Below are 18,642 nucleotides of genomic sequence, written 5' to 3'. Positions count from 1 at the left end.
AATTGGTTCACAACTATCAAAGTGTGCTTTTGCAAATATATATGGTACTAAAATAGGACTTTCTTCAGACCAGAGATAGAAGTCATCAGGTAAAAAAAAAAACCAAACAACAACAAAACAAAAAAAAAATTTAAACAAATAAAAACCGAAACACACATACACACCCAAAAAACCAAACCACAAAATAAGAAGAATTATATAATCTTTTAATTGCATTGTCATTTCATTGTACCCTCTTCAAACAAAAATATCACTTGAAAGACATCCAGTTCCCATATTCTGTTGCACTATACATGTTATGCAAATAAGAGCTGGGATGGCATACAAAGCAAATGTCGTTCTGGCTTTTCAAAACAGTTAAAAGAAGCAGAAATTGAAAACATAGCTGGGAATTTACAGCCAGGGAAGAACTTTGCAAATGACTGGGTAAATATGAAACACAGATGCAATGGGGGAAGGGAAGCTGGGAAAGAAGAGGGGACAAAAAATTTCCAGTTGGAGGCTGAAGGGGAAAAATCCCTAACAACTGTACAGAAGTATCAACATGCTCAGTATTTACATTCTGAGCATTACCAATGTTACAGATAAGCAATGTACTAAAAAAATAACTTAAAAAAAGCTATACAAATTGTACTTATAAATACTATATCTTTGAAACTAGTAATGTAGTGTAGGCTAAAAAAAAATGTTCACAGTTACTCTGGAGAGAGCTGTATATATATATATATATATATATATATTGCACAGTAAAAAAGTTCAGTATACCATGTGTAAACAATTTTTATCTTCTTTGGTAATTTCAGGACTTAGAGGAGTATTTGCTGTGAGCAAAAGCACTTGGGTACAAGGCACATCAAAAGCTTTTAAAGCTGCAAGACAAATCCTTCTGACACTTTCCAGTTAGCACTATCATTCTTTTTAGAAAAAACATTTACCTATCAATTCAGAACAACACATTCTACAAGTATAACTCTGAGGTCTGGTGACAAAGATATCAGCTGTTCTTGCCTGTTACTCTACAGTGACAGATTTGGCCAAATTTCTTGGGAAGTCCACCTAGAATGAAGAAACAGGCTTTCAGTATGACAGAGTAATACTGACATTGTGCATTTGACCGTTCATTTAGTGTGCTTTTTCTGACTTCCTAATGAGTTCTGCTTGATTCTAGACACATTAACACACACAACAGGCTATAGATCTGCAGATAATGACTTGCAGCTGAATTCATCTGTGCTTCCAACACCCTCCTAACAAATACATATTTGTTTTGCACAGGATATTTTTCCAAAGCAGTCATCATTGTCAAACTGACACATCAGAAAACCAAGGTGTACAAACCACTGACCTATTTTAAGTACAATATCATATTTCAAGATTAGATTCTCTGAAGAAGTCTCATTTGCACTCTTAACTAACCAAACAGCTAAAGAACTTTATAATTTTTTTAGAAGGATACTAATTAAAAAATACAATACTGAAGAATTGGCACTGAAATGTCACTTCTATAACCACATTCACTATAAGAGTCACTAGTTATTTTCATAGCTAGTGAATCTTAGATATGCCATATAACTGGGTCTCACTTTACACTGGTAGGAGGAAGTTCAAAACTGCATTAAAAGGAGTGTTAAATATAGAAAATACTTACATCATATCCTCTGAGAACAGCCAGGTGAAATGAAAGTAACTGAAGAGGAATGACACTCAACACTCCTTGAAGGCAGTCAACTGTATGAGGCAGCTCAATGGTTTTGTAGGCAAATTTTGAGCTTTCAGTGTCTTCTTTAGAACACAGAATGATTGGACGACCCTGAAAATAAATTTTTGCATTGTTAAGTGAAGAGGTAGCCTAGAACTGCTTTGAAATATTATTCACAACATGTCTGTATGTGTTTGAACACACTCAAGTAGCTAACAAAGGCAATGCCAGTCTTGCATAATGGCTCTTGACTTTCATTATATTGCAAGATTTGAATGCTTTCACCCTGTAGAGTTTTAACATTATTCTATTTGCTTCAAAACAGAAAGAGCCCAAAACAACCAAACCATATGAAAGCAGCTTTCACTGCTGATATTAACCTGTAATAACAACCTGCAATGCAGATGTAGCATCTTATTTATAACTTAATAATTAACAATAATCAGCAGTACATCCCTTTCCAGGTGCACAGTCAGCAGCAGTGCAGTGTGCACGATCTCTTTTCCTATGACACAGGAGAAGTTCATTAGTTGAGCACTGTACCTGCCGAGCAGTGACCTGTTGCAGGGCATTCTGGCACTTGGTGAAGCAAGGATCCTTCATGATCACCATGATCACAGGCATTTGTTTATCTATTAGGGCCAAGGGCCCATGTTTCAGCTCACCAGCCAGGATACCTTCTGAGTGCATATAGGTGATTTCTTTTATTTTCTAAAAAAAAAAAGGAAATGTTTCAAGTTATTACTAAATCAGCTGAGAAACAACAGCCACAAGAATCAAAACACCAAGGCTGTGCTTCTGCCACTTAAATATATATATCAAGTATTGGTGAAAACACACAGGTGGCTGCTGGGATTTCTAGTGGGTTGTGGGCAGCAGCAGAGCTCACCCAGGCACAGGGAGTAACCAGAGGAATTTTAGGAACCAAACACCCAGCATAACCTTGGCTACTGCAGTCTACCTTTAACACACCAAACTCCTCTGAGCAATGGGTATGTGTCCATTTTACCAGGATGTTCATAACATGATTAATGATTTCATGCATGAGCATCTCTTCTGAACATCAGCACATTGTGTGTTTCTGATGTTTTTAAATGGGTCAGCAACTTAAATTGTTAGTTTCTTGTTAATTGTTAGTTTTTAAATAAACTAATTAAACACTATGTTTATGATGTGAAAGAAACAAGAAAGTGGTATCACATCCAGGTTCACCTTATGCATGTGTTTAAATGCTTCTAGTTATAAATAGTTTTTTTGCAGTAGAATTAAATTGTAGTGAAATATTAGAAATAAACTATGTTGCAGAAGCCACAAAATATAATTTTAAATAATATCAAAGAATATTGAGAAGGTCCTACCAAAGCTCCTTCCAGACACGTGGCGTAATTATACCCACGGCCCATAACCAGCAACGATCTCTGTTTGTACAGTTCAAGAGCCAAATCATGTATCTTCTCATCCAAGGACAAGACTTCTTTAATCATTTCTATTGAGACAGAGAAAAAAAAAATCAATTTTTTTAAATTGGAAAAAAAAGTTCATTTGTACTAGAATGTTCTAATTATCTAATAGAACAAATACACTTAATGCAATTCAACCATTAGTTTAGCACCTTGGACTGCAGTTTAAGGATATTTTCTTCCAGCCTTACTTATAGCAATAAATTTAAAACAACTATTGGTTTAAGCAGGGCTCATACATGCCATTCGAATATCTAAAGGAAGTCATGAAATATCCATTTAAAATCACCTTGAATTAGTTTCATTTTATCTATCCTGATTTAAAGTGGGATGTTTTTAAAATTTCAAACCACAAATTTAGGAGATCAAGTAATATTTCTCATACAAAACTACCTTATTGTAATTAGAAAACCCAACCCATGAAAATTCCGATCTTCCTGCCAAGTTTCTTGGAAGAGCACTTGTAAAATTGGCAAACAGTGCAGAAGTGAACAGTCCATTTTTTCTCATGTTGTCTGCCCTTCAGGATAAGGGGGAGAGTGAAACTTAAATGAGAAAGAAATATCCCTGAGTAGTATTTTACACTGCCAACATCCCCTACGCCTCCTCAAACTCAAAATATCAATATACCTGGCAATGATTTTAGTCCACTTATGATTTCCTGTCTCCTTTTCTGCAAGGAAATTCTGTCTTCAGACATCATTAGGCCAAACATTACAAGAGACACGAATTGGCTGGTATAGGCCTGCAGACAAAACAAAACATTTAGCAGCTAATTCTGCAGAGAGTGAATATGATCTCAGTTTGAAGTACTGCAATTTAAATTTGAGTTGTATTCCACAGGGCTGAAGGGTGAAAGTCAAACCCTGAACAGGAATTACCTTTGTGCTTGCCACACCAATCTCAGGCCCTGCATTGATGTGCACACCACAGTCAGTCTCCCTGGATATTGAACTTCCAACTGTGTTTGTGATGCCAACTGTCAGAGCACGGCGTTCTTTACAATACCTCAAGGCCATGAGGGTATCTGCAGTTTCACCTGGAAAACATTCACACCTTCACTTCAGGTTGGCAGAGATAGTAATAATTCCTGAAAAGCATCAAAGTCTACACAAGTGTGTTCTAAATAACTTTACCCACACTTACATGATGCAAAGTGCAATGGAAAGCAATCTTAGAGCACTCACTCAACAGCAAATGCAGCTCACCTGACTGGCTTATAAAAAAGCACACATCATCCCTGAATACAGGTGTGTTTCTATCCAGGAAGTCACTGGCAAGTTCCACCATCACTGGTAATTCAGTTAATTCTTCCAGGACTTGTCGAGTCTGTATTCAAGCAGAAAGCAGTATTTGTTAATATTGCCACCCACTAACATTTGGACATTTTACAAATCAAGAGAAAATCTAAATGAATGCTTATTAGAAAAGCTGGTAATTACAGCTCACCAGAGCTTTAAAAGCCAAGGTGGAAAAAGTTAATTTCTAGCATGGTGATTAATGGCATTGGAGCATTAATAAAGAATGTGGCACTAAGGTAAGCTAAATAAAAGAGTGAGGCCCCTCAATGAAAGACAAAGTCTGAGACAGAAGAAAAAGCAGATGAAAAGCTGGTGTCCCCAGCTGTTTAAAGCCCAGCAAGTAAGTTATAAATGCATTTCAGTCAAGGCTCGGAACATACAGCCACTGCAGCATGGTAACTGGTCCCACAGCCAATAATGATCAGTCTTCGGCATCTTCTGATTTCTTTCAAATGATCCTTCAGCCCCCCCAGAAGAACTGCAAACAAATACATACACAATGGTGGTTTTCATTTTCCAGATAGCACATTTACAAATTTCAAACTTAGTGCAGTTTGAAGGACTGTTCTCCATTACCTGTGCTGCTCTCAAAATTCACCCTGCCTCTCATTGTGTTGACAACTGATTCTGGTTGTTCAAAAATTTCCTTTTGCATGAAGGCACTGAAGTTACCTGTTTATAAAAACATGACACGGCAATGCTTAGGTTTGTTATTTTAAGTCTATTCCAGTTACAAAGAGAACTTTTAAGACTAACTTGACCGTGTTAGCCTAAATAAAAGCTTAGAATAGACAAGAAGAAAGGGAGGATGGATAGGTCACTTTATTTGGTTGATTCCATTTCCCAATACTTTCAAGGTAAATGAATTCCTTCATAAGGAAACATCCATGCTCCCCTTCGATTCTTAATTTACTGTCAAACTTTGCCAACAACTACAACATGTTAACATTAGTTACATTTTCACTAGATACTGAAATGAATCAAAGTATCTATGACTTTTCCAAGGCTAAAATGGATAGGGTCTGAGGATGCACATTCTCTCTTGGTCTCAAAACTTGAAATTGTCAGCTCCTAGTACAAATGGCTTGAATAAAATGTAATTGTCACACATTAGCAGTTTGCTGCCTCATCTACTACACAAACCGTAACTATCCATCTTTGATGATACTCATTTACAGATGTTTCAACCCACCCTTCATGATTTGCTGCAATTCCATCTGCAAGGTCTGGATGGCCCGGGAAGGATCATCATTAGCTGAACGCTCCAGGCGGTGAATCGAGAGCTTCCCGTCAGTTACAGCTGCAATGTCATCATCTTCTAAGAAAATCACTCTGTTGGTGTGCTCAATGATAGCACTACAGAGAGAAAAACAGAAACAAGACAAACCTGACAGGTCAGAATTGGCAATAGCAAAGCAATTAAATATGCCACAAGAGCACTTCCAGCCCTGCTTCTCGCTTCCTTTAGGACAGAGCTGCAGACAGAGCCATCCTAAAGGCAATGGCTCCATCTGCTGCTCCTCCTGCACTCTCACAACAACCCACAGCAGGAGGCTCAGCAGCCACTGCATCCATTCCTGCTGGTCTGAAGATGCCTCCCAGTATCCTTGATGGATACTGCTAAGGTCACGCTCTTGTTTCCAAGATAAATGTGTGCCTGATGTCCAGGTTCCTGCCCAGCTTGAAACCACACCATTATTTTCCTCCTCCAATATCTGAATTGAAAACATCACAACCCCAACTAACCTATAGTCTGCCCAAATGCTCAGCTGATGAGTGACCATTTGTACCCAAATTACTGTCCTACTCTGGATGTTTTTCACATAGAGGTCAGCAACCGGCAGATATTGCATTTGTGAAGGTTTGTTAGCAGCATTTGAACTGCAAACATTTTTCAAGCATCTGAGCCTGGGGGATTTCTGTTGTTAGTTGGATTAAAAGCTCTTCTTTCAGAAAGCCATTGTACAAGAGCAAGACAGCTTAAATTTCCAGAGCTACCTCACTTTTAAACAAAAAAACCCAGTATTTTCAGCAAAGTTGAAGTACTTTTACTACCTTGCATCTGAAGCAAAGAAGAATTCTACTGCCTTATCTCCAACAGCATGAAGGCAGGTTGAGCTATCCAGTCTTTTCATTTGGGAGTTGCAGATGTTCTTCACATTCTCAATGTTGCCTATTAAAGAAATGAGACATTCTAAATGCAGACCTAGTTCTGTTCAGTTAAGATTACAGACTATACAGGTTTAGGGCATCAGAGTTACAGAAATAGGCTGGGGTATGGGACTTTCACATGAACTACACATTCAGTAGTATAAAAATATCCCCAGCAAAAAGCTATTTGGGGCATCAGCTGGTAGTTTTATGGTACAAAAACCAATTAACCTAATTTCTAATCATAAAGTAACAGCAATTTAAGTTCTTAAAAATAATGTATTTTGATTTGTCAACTTACATGTTCTATACAAAACTGGAATCTGTTCAGTTGAGAGCTTGTACTTGCTCCTAACCCCAATGAGCAAAGGACTCCCTCTCCTAGAGGGAGGAAAACACTCAAGTTTATAAAGAGAAACGTGCATACAAAGAAGTTACCAGACATCAGTGAAGCTGAAAAGACAATATCCCATCTAGCTTCCTAAACAGGAAGAGTCTCCTTCAGCCTAAGGATCCTAAGGCCGTTACATGGCAGGAGTTCTATAAAATTGGTTCTTCTGTAAGATTCACCAAATAGTATTATATAAGTAATTACCATGTGCCTTGGTGATTCTTTACCTGTAAACTACATCCAGGTAGAGGAAAATGTATATGAACCAGCTCTTTTCTTTGCAGTAATCAGAAAACTTCTTAGTACAGGGACCAATTTGAACCAAAGCTTACTTTGCCTCTAAAGTGAGACAATAATAAGCTCCTGTGCTCTTTAGAATGGAAGTACTGTTACACTCTTTAGCCTTTTAAACTCAGAAACATCAACCATCCCTACTGCACCTCTGAAACCGTAGAATATTAAGACAATTTTTTAAATTATATGGGTTACATGTCACTGAAGACCTTATTAAAAAAAAAATCACAGGAATGAAAGAACAAGTCACACTCAGATTACAAGATTAGCTTCTCCTAAATCCCTCAGCCCTAAAACCCAAACCTGAACCACATATAGAATAGTTCATTTCAAAAGCTGTTCTCCAGTTGGAGTGATGATACAGCTGGCTTTTTCAAAATTTTAATGTAGTCTTATTTTAGACCACTGAAGCAATGGGCTTTTGGGTTGTAATATAAAACAGGCTTTATTCCCATCACTTGCTATTTTAATATCTTTACATTTCCTGAAAGTTGTTTTTCAAGTCAAAAATAAAAGTAGAGCTTAACATAGAAAGACACCATAAATGCTATGACAGCTATAGAACTCTATTTGTATAACCTGTTACTGTGATGGTCTTTCAGCCCACATGAACATACTTATCTCAGTCTTTACTGAATGGGAACTAAAACTGAACAATATCCGTTCCCTCTCCCCTTTTTGATAGAGGAAAAATGTTAGCATGCTCTTAATACAAATTTAGAAACACAAGATACACCAAGATTCTTTATTGACTCACTGATTTTGGTTAATTAAGCACTTTAAACATCAATATTTTAGCATCTTTAAGAGGCTGGCCTTTTTTTAACCTAATAAAAAGCATGCATTATGTATAAAATGGACTTTTACTAACCTGGTAGCAACAGCTTCACCTGGGTAATGGATGCTCTTGAAAACCAATGCAAAAGCACCTTCCTGGAAACCACAAATACAAAGGAGAAAAAAAGATCTTAAACAACTTATCTCAAATAGTTGCATCTCATTAAACTGGGGCCCCTCTCTGAAGAGGCACTGAAGGAGCTGCTATCAGGAGTCTCTTCCTGGAGGGCAGATTGCACCTTTAAAGGAATTGGCCATGGAGCAGAGCAAGCTGACATTAATGGTGCAACAGCTAAAAGATCAGGAAGTGAGCACTTAGCCTCTCTTTATAAATAAAAAAAATAAACTTGAATGCAAAGGTTATGAAAATGTCAGAGATGCTACTCATAATCAACATGAAGATTGTTAGACATTTACTTTCAGTAAGACCTTCAATCAGAATTTTACTTGTAGTGCATTACCATGCAGTTTCAACTAAAAACCAGCAGTTACTATTCCTAGTTCAAGCAGCAAATTCTCATGAATGTATTTAAAAAAAAAATACAGAAAATCCACAACACCAGAAAAAACCCCAGAAACAACTCTACAGTACTAACACAGCTGGCATCCTGGAGGAAGATTCCCAAAGCAAGAGCCAAGGCCTCCCACCCTGCCAGCAGGACAGAGATGGTGACATTCCCTCCTCTCCCAGGGCTCTACTCAGAGCACTCTGTCCCTGTTCTGGAGTCAGGAGAAGCCTCCCTTCCCCTCAGCTCTAGGGCTGCTCCCTCTTGACCCACACAGGCCCTGCCTTGGTGTGGATTCCAGCCCTGCTGCAAGGAATCCTACAGAGCTGCTTTAAAGAGGAGACTCAGAAACTGCAGGAAGGGGAGGGAAAACATCTGCCCAGAGACTGGGGAGGAAACAAAGCCAGCTTTCTCCAAGTTTGCAATACATCTATCAAAGTTTTTAAGAATTCACATACGGAGTAACAGTAGATTCCCACTTCACAGTTTGGAAACCCGTCCAGCTTGTTAGATCTATTTCCAAATAGGAGAGCCAAGGCATTGGCCAAACTTGAATCACAGCAGTGTTTCAACACGATCAGAATAACCTTTAGGAACACACTGCCATTTATGAGAGATTTTAACCCCCAGAGGCTCCTATTACTTTTTTAATTTAAACTGCTTCATTTAAAAGCTGTAACTTCTTGCTAAAAACAAAACAAGACGAAAAACTCAACAAACAAAACCCACTGCTACTGCAATTTAAAGATTTAACAGTGAAAAGCCTTTGAAGTCTCCAAAATTTTAATCTTATTTCTTGGTCTATTAAGCATTATTTAGAAGCCTAAAAGTGTTATTTGCAGCACCTTCCAAGAACTCCTGCACAGGGTCTAAATGCATAAGGCAGAATGCTAAAGAACCCCACAAACAGCTTATACTGTACAGGGGAAAAAAAAGTAATTTCCCACTTACCAGCTGTTGAATAACTCTCTCTACCAAGGCTGAAAAACTGGTGTCTTCACTCTCTCTGTTGTCATACATGTACTTGATCAATTTGGGGATTGTTTCTGTATCTGTTTCTGATTCAAATTCATATCCTTTGCTCTCCTGAAATATCATATAGAAGAGTAAAAATTGTGTCCATCCTGAGGCAGCTGCCTCCCACCAGAAACTGCAGTCAGAGCTCAGAGCACTACATTGGACCATACAAATCACTATAGATAAAATACAAGGACTTATGTCATAGATACCTTTGGGAAATGCTGGAATAAGACCCATAGTAAAACTTGTTTGGCATCTGTGAAGCAGCAAGAGACAGGAGGGAGCCCATTCCACACACCCTCTCAGAGAATCTCAGCACAAACTGCTACTCTGCTCATAAATACTTTGCATTTAGGATTACAGGAACATATTGCACTTCACCAGCTCCTGAGAATCTTTATTAGGCAGACCCTTTCACACAGCTTTTTTATAGATGATATCAAGAAACTTGAATATTCATGTTCCACTGAAGTCATGAACAACCTCATGGTAGTTTGGGGGAGTATTAACTTTCTAGTTTTAGAATTGAGTTGCCACAGACTCACCAGAAATTTTCTCAGGTCCTTATAGTTTGTGATGATTCCATTATGGATGACAACAAATTCTAAGAGGAAAAAAAAATAGATTTAGTCATAAGAAACAAAAAATTAAGTTATTTAATTCAGAACACAAAATTACAAGGAGGGGGGAAAGCTTAGAAGTACACTTTAAACCACCTGCTATAGCTTTCAGACCTACAGTTTATCACAACATGGACAACTGCAAACAGAAGCTTACAAATTCTGAAAGCATACAAAGGCAGTTCCAAACTATTGAGAGATTTCTAAACTACACCTAGTAGCACCAAGCCATCTCAAGTAAAGACTGATAAGAAATCTCCCTTTTCTGGACCATGCAATATTGACACATTCACATTTTCAGTCTTACCTTTCAAAACAAGAATGTTGTACTTCGATTAACTTGCAATTTTCAGAGAGCAGATATTAATTTTTAGTGTTACTTTAGCCTGAGAAGAGCCTATTTCATTTTAAAAGTGTCTGAACTAAATAGAATGGCAACAGCTTAGCCCTACTATCAAAAATAGATACCATACCAATAGTAAGAACATTAGTGTTCTGTGGATTGAATCATTTCAGATTTGTGTGGTTCAAGTGCTGCAGAGATTACGTACCATTCCTTTTATCTGATCTCTGAGGGTGACTGTTTATTGCACTTGGTACTCCGTGGGTCGCCCAGCGAGTATGAGCAATTCCAAAATGTGTTTCAAAATCTGTTTTTGAATCCAGGTCATCTTGTTCTATACAGGAGAAATTCAGTTTACTGAATAATTAATATTGCCTCTCTCCCTCTCTCTCACACACACACGATTAGTAAAACACAAAGACAATTCCTACAGGCAAAAATCTAAAAGCTATCTTCTGTTTTTTGGGGGTTTTTTTAACCATCTGCTTTCTTGACATTACACTTGAGAAAGTTCAAACTACTGTGATTAAAACCTTGTTTGCCAAGCCATGAGCATTTTTAGCCAACACTAACAGACAGGCTAACAGACCCCATTACTACAAATTATAATGTAAACGTATTAAAACACAACTTCAGGCTTTCACAGATGGAAGCACTGCATAAAGCAGATTGTGATGACAGCCAGCTGCTTAAATGGTCATAAATTCTGTCAGAGTGCATGTTTCAGCATTTCAGCCATGCAGCACAGAAATCACATGAGTAAAGAGGAGCCCAGGTTTTGAACAAAGGAGCAACCAAAAGAAGGAAGAATAGACTGACAATTTCACAGTGCTAGATCTGAAGATCAGCTTGCTTTTTTAAGTGCAGATTTGAGGGACACAAAAAAATTAGCTGCTTGGATTTCACAATGCAGTTATTGCAGATGCAAAATCATAACTGCAATTTTATGGTCTGACTTTCTGCTGAGATGCAGATAGTATCTGACTGGGAGGCCAAAGTAAAGGGGTCATTTTTAACACTTACTGTACAACTCTTCTTCCAGGGCCTTTACTTTTCCTCTCTTCTTAACCAGTTTGATGAATCTTTCTTTATCTTCATTATTATTTCCATCAATTGCCACTCCTACAGCACAGGATTTAAAGCATGAAATACACTGGAATGAGGAAAAGGCTGAGAAAATACACACAGGCACACACCACTGAAATCAGTCTTTTTAAATTACCCTTCAAAGGGATATAGTTGAAGTCTGTTGCTAGAGCTGTGCATGTTCAAATGAAACCACATCAAGTCTATATCCACTGCAGAGATTAAAACATACATGAGCCATCTCCAATTGTATTTGATAACAGACTGAAATATTTTGCCTGATGAAATGAGCCAACTCAAATTTAAGACAAGTTTAATCTTCCCCATCCTTCACTGTGATTCACATACAAAAAAAGGCTAAGGTACAAACTACATGGCCCTGTATAGATATCTTTTTCCACACCCTGTTTGTTTGGCTTATGTGTACTAACCTCAACCATCTAATTACAGAGCTAAACACCCAATTCTAAGTCCTGAGGAAAGCTGTAGCACTCCAAGAATCAAGCTAATTAGTTCTGATCTGTAGTTAATGTGTAGAATAAAGAAAGAAAAATCCAAGAGGCCAGACACTGAAAGTACCCAAAAACCCCAAAAATGGAATGAGCTGTTGGTTGCTAAAATTAATTTGTTGAGTTGGTTAACATACCTGCAGAGTCATAGCCTCTGTATTCCAGTCTCTGTAATCCTTTTATCAGGGTTTCATATATTTCCTTCCTAGTGCGAGGCACTCTGTAGTTTAGATAAGCAAAAATTCCTGTTTAAAGAGAAAGGGGGAAGGAGGGGGGAAAAGAAGCAAAGAGGTTATTTTAAAAATTTGCATCACTTGAGACTCAATTTAAAACTCTTTAAAACTAGTGTCAGGGAGAAGTCCTAGGGGCACCCAGCCTCCCATTTAGTACAATTCCTTCTAATGCATTTTGAAATGGAAAGAATTCAAGTACAATAAAGGACTCAGAAGCCTAATTTCAACACATAACACAAACTTCACTGCCGAATTTCACTCGCCTCATGTTACCCACCAAGAGTTAAACAGGAGAGGTAAAAAAAACTACTTTTCATGAAAACCACAGCTGAAAATGGGAACATGATCTATTTCATATCCAGGCATTCAAAGAGGGAATATATTCACCAGTACTAACACAAGGAGACTTTTGTAATCCAAGTCATGGCCTTAAATACCCATGGGTAGGTACAAGGCACAACATCTATTTCTGAAAGGCTCCAGCTTAATCATGTATGCAACAGCCACTTCAGCAGAAAGAGAATGGAGAAGCAAACAGGAGGAAAGGGCAGAAGTCAATAGGGTGGGACAACAAAGGAAAGAAACAGAAGGTACAAAACAGGGTCACCAACAACACAGCACTCCCCCTGCGCTGCCTCAGCACAATCCCCAAGCCAGGCGGGAACAGGAGCCCCCTGCGTGCCCCTGTCAGCTCCTCGGGGCATCGCAGCCAGAGCCTTGAACTCCCTGATCCCTCTCCTCTTCAATAGACCAGTCATCGACCAAGAAGAAGCTTTTTTTTTAGTTTGGGGCTTGGTTCCCCCACCCTAATATTTTTTTTTTTAAGTACACAGGCATTTTTTTATTAGAAGTGTGTTGGGGATGTTGTTTTATCTTTAGAAAAGATGTAATAAAAGAGTCACCTGCAAAAGAAAACACAGCCTTTCCTTTTCTCTGCCTCCTGCGACTCTGGCATTTATATGGATACATTAGGACCTTTTATTAACTCTTGCAAATCTGTACCCCAATAAAACAAAACCAACTAATTTTGATGTTTCAACAGTTTCTCCGAGCAACAAGTCAGGACTGGAGACTACAGTTAGACAAAAACCCCATACTTTAAGAGCTCTACAGATAAGCAGTTCAGACAAGTGTTTTAGATAGAGAAAGCCTGTGTTTGAAATTTAACACCCTCTTCCCCCTCAATTAAGGCTTTTGAACTGTAAATGGCCATAGTGAAGAAGCTGTTATAATGATACACCAATAAATCTCCCTTACAAATATTACTGCGAATTTGGTTACTCCGCTGGTTTATAAGACATTAATACAGTTGATTTGACAGTGAGACAAAGAGAGCATTACATGTGCCTCTGAATTTATTTTGGAAAGATTAAAGGGTGGATAATACTTTTCTGCTTCAGAAGTGAGATTTATGGGGAGCTCAGCCTAATTATTTCTAGTGCATCCAACATTAACGGAAACATTAAGACAATAGTTGCATTTAAGGAGGTATTTGGGAATTTGAACTGCTCAATACTGTTCTTCATGGATGCTTTGAGAAATAATGCCTCTGGTTATAAGCAGTCACTTCAGACTGAGAGCCTGTTGATCATTTTTCCAGACAGATATTTACCGTTCTCTGGCACTAACCACGAACCTCAAAAGCAGCATTCTTCAATTTCTTCAATACGAATTTCTCAACATCATTCCAAAACATTGCCACACCTCATTTCAGATCCAGCTCTACTTTCTAGGCCAGATTTCACAATGAATTTAAGCCTCAATATCCTTGTACGTTCCATGTGGCATCTTTCACTACACAGAGCTCCAGGAAGAACCTTCCTCTGGGACCATCCCTACAATGCTACCAGTGTGCTGCAGTTGTTAAAAAGATCCTTGTTTCCAGGGAATTGGAGCTGCACTTCCACACACGTGCATTAGAAGATGCAGAAGTCACCAGAGGCCATTTAAAATGAAAACAATAGCTGCAGCCTGACTTCAAAGAACATGTTATAAACTCTTCCAGTTACTCTAATCACTGAGAGTAACACTTTCTCTAATACGTTTCTGTTTCATGATTTATCCACTCACGTATTTTTTCCCTCCTCAGTCATCATTTTGGCCAGATTTAAAGCACATTACTCAACTCATGTAGAAACAATTTGTGATAAAGACTCCTTGTATCTTAATTCTTTCTGGAAGCACACCAGTATGACTGAATCTCAGCTGAATCATCTTATGATAAGAGTTTTGTGATGCAAACAAGTTCCTTTATGATGGCCTCCCCAAGGTATTAGATGCCATTTCCAGATCTTGCTTCCTTAATAAGACTCAAAAACACAAAATCCAGGAAAAGCACCCCAGAAGTGTTTTACTAGGACAATATCCTCTTGATCTGAATGCTAAATCTAGTTTATAACTTTCCATAATCACAATTTGCTTAGAAGGATGAGGTAGGTCAATAGTGTATGACTTACCTTTAGAAGCAGATGCTAAAAACAGAGATAGAAGGTTGCTGAAACATAATTAAAACCAGTTTCACTCACGTGCAGACACTGAAAGCAAGGCTCTCCCTTTACATGCATATCAAGACTTTAGAGTTTCCCTTTTCAGGTTTACAAGCAGAGCATCAGAAGAAGGAAAAGTAAATGGAGTATTTTTTGTGGGAAAATTCCACAAGAACTCTTGCAATCGCAAGACTTCACCGAAGTCAACAAGGGGGCAGCCTATACTTGAAGTTTGAACAAAATTATTTACTTTTTGAAAAATAAAAGGATATCCCTAAGCACATTGTTGATGCCAGAAACTTAGCTTTGAAAAAGTCTAAACTTCATATCCTAATGAAACTAACTTTGATTTAAAAGAGGCCATCAGTTTAAGTGCGTCTTGAGTTTTTTAAACCCTGAATAGTTTTGCTTGAATACTTTGACTATACTGTCTTACATCTGAGAATGATAACATCTTGACTTTGCTTCCTTACGAGCATGTTTATAGCAGAATTTATGACCTGTGTATTTTCAAAACATAAACCAAGGGCTGTAAATCTTCACGTGCTACCTGAAGCCAAAGAAAACAAATAGGGTCCATTATCAGCACTTAAACCTGGAAAGATGCGAAAAAATAAAAACAACAACAAAAAAGTAATTTCAGAACTGCTGGCTGCAGTCTCTAGAACTCCTACACTCCCTACAGAGATCAGCATAGCAGGCTGAGGGATATCTTTCATAAACAAATGTAATATAAAAGGTTTCTAAGTGCTGATGGGAAAAAACTTTGCTCTACTCTCACTTACCCTCGATGAACTGCTGCTCTTTGCCATTTCATACTGAGTCACTTGCTCCACCCCAAGCTGGATATTCTACCGAACTCCCTGAACACTGTTAACACCCTCACTTCCCAATCAATACACAGCCCAGACATGCAAAGTTTTTGATATTACCATCAGGGCTTGCTGTGGATACCCCAGGGTGGCTCAGGCACTGGGCCAGGTCTCTCACCTGGAGGGGTTTTGTTTAGAAGGCACCGAGTTTGTCTCATTGATAGCGATCTGTCACGTAGGAGCTCACACAATGGCAGCTGAAACAGTATCACCTCGTGTTTCCATTCAAGTGAAAGAGGATTCCTGAGCTCCTTGCTCCTTCTGAGGTTACAATTAAAAAGGATGAGGAGGCAAGGAAAAGATACCTCATTCACAAAGTACAATTTTGGGAGCAGTAACTCAACTCACTTCCAGTCTGCATCCCACAAAAGAGGTTTTGTTGATGACGACTAAGAAGTACAAGTGCAAATTTTTCTACTTTCATCAGACCTGAGAGGAGATGTCAGGGACAGATTGGCAAAGTTTCACTAAACTGTCCTCCATAACCAAATAAAATCGCGTTAGCAGCTTCCGAACCCACACTTTGATTTCCATCTGATCCGAAGCATATCTAAGCAATTGTGTACACGCTATAGGAATTATCTTTTCCATCTCATCTTTATTAGGATAAATGAGGTGAATAAACGCATAATAAACAACAGATAGGAATAAAGCTCCTTCACTGCCTTTGTTTGAAAACCACAAACTCTCCCTTATCGCTGCAGCTCGGAAGTGAGTCAGGATTAATCAATCCCTACTCTCGGATTAGGAAAGAGAGCCCAGCGCATCCCGTGCATCAGAGGCAGCGGGACCAGAAGCAGAGGTTAACCGGGCACCCCGGGCACCCCCGGGACAGCCGGGCGGTGGGAACGAGACGACTTCCGTCCCAAGGGCGGGGACACGCCGACAGGCACGGGGGGCTCGGGCAGGAACAGCGATCGCGTCTCCTCGGGAGAAGGGCCGGGCCGAGGGGCTTCACCTTCACCTGCCGGGCGCTCGCTGTCCTTCCCACCCCCCCAGAAGGATGCAGCGGGGCCAGACCCGAGCGACACCGCTGGGCTCAGGGACAAAGCCGCCCTTGTCCCTTGCTGGCCGGGCTCAGCCCGGCTCCGTCACTCACCGCACATGGTGGCAGCGCACGGTCCCTCCGACTCCCGGCGAACGCGGCTGACGCCAGGCCCGCCCCGCCGCCTGCGGCTCTTATGCTCCGGTTACGGGGCCGGGCCGGCCCTGCCTCCGCCCGCCCCTGCCCGGGGCCCCGCGGGGGCAGAGGCCGGGGAAGGGGCAGAGCCCAGGGACGGGACAGAGCCCGGGAGGGACAGCTCAGGGAAGGGGCAGAGCCCGGGTGGGACAGAGCGCAGCGGGGGGACAGAGCCCAGGGAAGGGGCAGAGCCCAGAGAGGGGACAGAGCCCATGGGGGACAGAGCCCGCCGGGACCGCGGCGGATCCCGCCCTGCCCGGCCCTGCCGAGCTCCGCGCACGGGGAGTCACAGAGCCATTAAGCTCGGGAAAAACCTCCCAGATCACCAAGTCCAGTCTTTGACCGATCACACCTGGTCAAACAGAGCACTAAACGACATGTCCAATCATTTCTTCAACACCTCTAGGGGTGGGGACTCCACCACGTCCCCGGCAGCCCGTTCCAATGCTTGGCAATCCTTTCCTTGAAGAAATTCTACCTGTTGTCCAACTTCAACCTTCTCTGGCACAGGTCTAGGCTACATCGTCTAGTCATGTCAAGACAGGATGAATCCCTTGTCCACCTCAGGCCTGCTCAGGGATTTTCAGAGTGACAGGAACACAAGAGAGACCTGGCTGTGTGACCATGGGCAGCACAAGGAGAAGTTTCTGTACCCTGATTCTGGTTTTCCACCTCGCAGTGCCATCAAAGAACAGGACAGGTCCATCCTGCCAGGGCAGCCCCTCGTGGAGCTGGGCAGAGGAAGGTGTCCCACATCCTCCAGCCACAAGAACTGACAGCCACACTCAGCAGCCAGCTGCACCTGCACAGGCAGCACCAGGGGCACCTGCTCCGTGCGGAATGTGGCCACCAGGGTCACCTGAGGGAGAGCTTCAACTCTGCTCAGTCCCTGTGGTCTCCTCCATGTACTTGGCAAGAAAGAAACTGCTCCAGGAGCCTTGTCCAGCTCTACCTCCTGGTCCAGGCTCTCTCCTGGGGGCAGGCACTGCAAGGAGCAGGAAGACCACAGTCCTTGGTGTGGGGTCTGCAGACATGGCCCATGCAGAGCCTCGAGCTTTATCTTCTTCTAAAGGAACTCATCTCATCTCAGAGAGCTCCTCCAAACCAAAGGAATGAAGGGTGCCTTTTAAAGGGAGTGCCTTGCAGCTCACTTGGATTGACACAGAACAGAACAGCTGACACAGAACAGAATATCTTCCTTATTAAAAAGTACCAAAATATTTTATAGACATGATCCTAGTTATCTTTTAGAGTTCTTGAAATTCAAGTGCAAGGTGTCTTATTTGAGCTAGAATTTAATGGCTCTTTCCCTCCTGCATTTATTTTGCAGGTAATTTTTTACCCAAAGCAGTGATTCCCTCAAACTTTGTCACTTATTGTTTGATGGAGAAGTGGAATGAAGTATAAAAATTGGAACACTAACATTTCAGTTACAAAAAAAAACCCTTTTTATGCCACTTCAAGAAAGAGAAACTTTGTCTCAATTTTAAAGTAAAAAAATAGGTTTAAAATATTTTCAGGTCATAAAATTAAAAGCGTTTAAATTCTCTTTAAAATTAGTTTATAAAAAGGGATAAATTAAGTGTATTTTTCACTTAATGTGTGGACAGCTATGCACACCATGCTCCTTAAAAACCAACATTGTTTTCCTTCC

The 18,642-nt window shown here is 40.3% G+C and overlaps 1 protein-coding gene across 1 annotated transcript; it reads right to left on the bottom strand.

Moving 5' to 3' along the window:
• Positions 1–185: 185 nt before the first annotated feature.
• On the bottom strand, positions 186–17,013 carry GFPT2 (glutamine-fructose-6-phosphate transaminase 2). Its single transcript, XM_059860123.1, has 19 exons — positions 16,908–17,013; positions 12,355–12,462; positions 11,646–11,744; positions 10,831–10,956; positions 10,205–10,263; positions 9,591–9,725; positions 8,168–8,229; positions 6,913–6,992; positions 6,516–6,633; positions 5,653–5,816; positions 5,037–5,132; positions 4,841–4,938; positions 4,368–4,488; positions 4,041–4,198; positions 3,790–3,904; positions 3,058–3,185; positions 2,243–2,410; positions 1,649–1,810; positions 186–1,056 (listed from the first exon to the last, which is right to left on the bottom strand). The coding sequence occupies exons 1-19, from the start codon at positions 16,912–16,914 to the stop codon at positions 1,012–1,014; spliced, it is 2,049 nt and encodes a 682-aa protein (XP_059716106.1). The 5' UTR covers positions 16,915–17,013; the 3' UTR covers positions 186–1,011.
• Between the last annotated feature and the right edge of the window lie 1,629 nt (positions 17,014–18,642).

This window comes from Haemorhous mexicanus, chromosome 15 (assembly GCF_027477595.1).
Source record: "Haemorhous mexicanus isolate bHaeMex1 chromosome 15, bHaeMex1.pri, whole genome shotgun sequence".
Classification (NCBI taxonomy): domain Eukaryota; kingdom Metazoa; phylum Chordata; class Aves; order Passeriformes; family Fringillidae; genus Haemorhous; species Haemorhous mexicanus.
The sequence above is the reverse complement of the archived record's forward strand: the minus strand, read 5'-3'. Positions and strand labels throughout refer to the sequence as shown.

What these genes read in the sequence shown, in the direction of transcription:
- GFPT2 (XM_059860123.1), bottom strand. An exon ending in TTGGTGTGGCAAGCACAAAG is followed by an intron (nt 3,905 to 4,040) that starts GTAATTCCTGTT and finishes TTTTGTCTGCAG; the next exon opens with GCCTATACCAGCCAATTCGT. An exon ending in CGTGTCTGGAAGGAGCTTTG is followed by an intron (nt 2,411 to 3,057) that starts GTAGGACCTTCT and finishes TTTTTTTTTTAG; the next exon opens with AAAATAAAAGAAATCACCTA.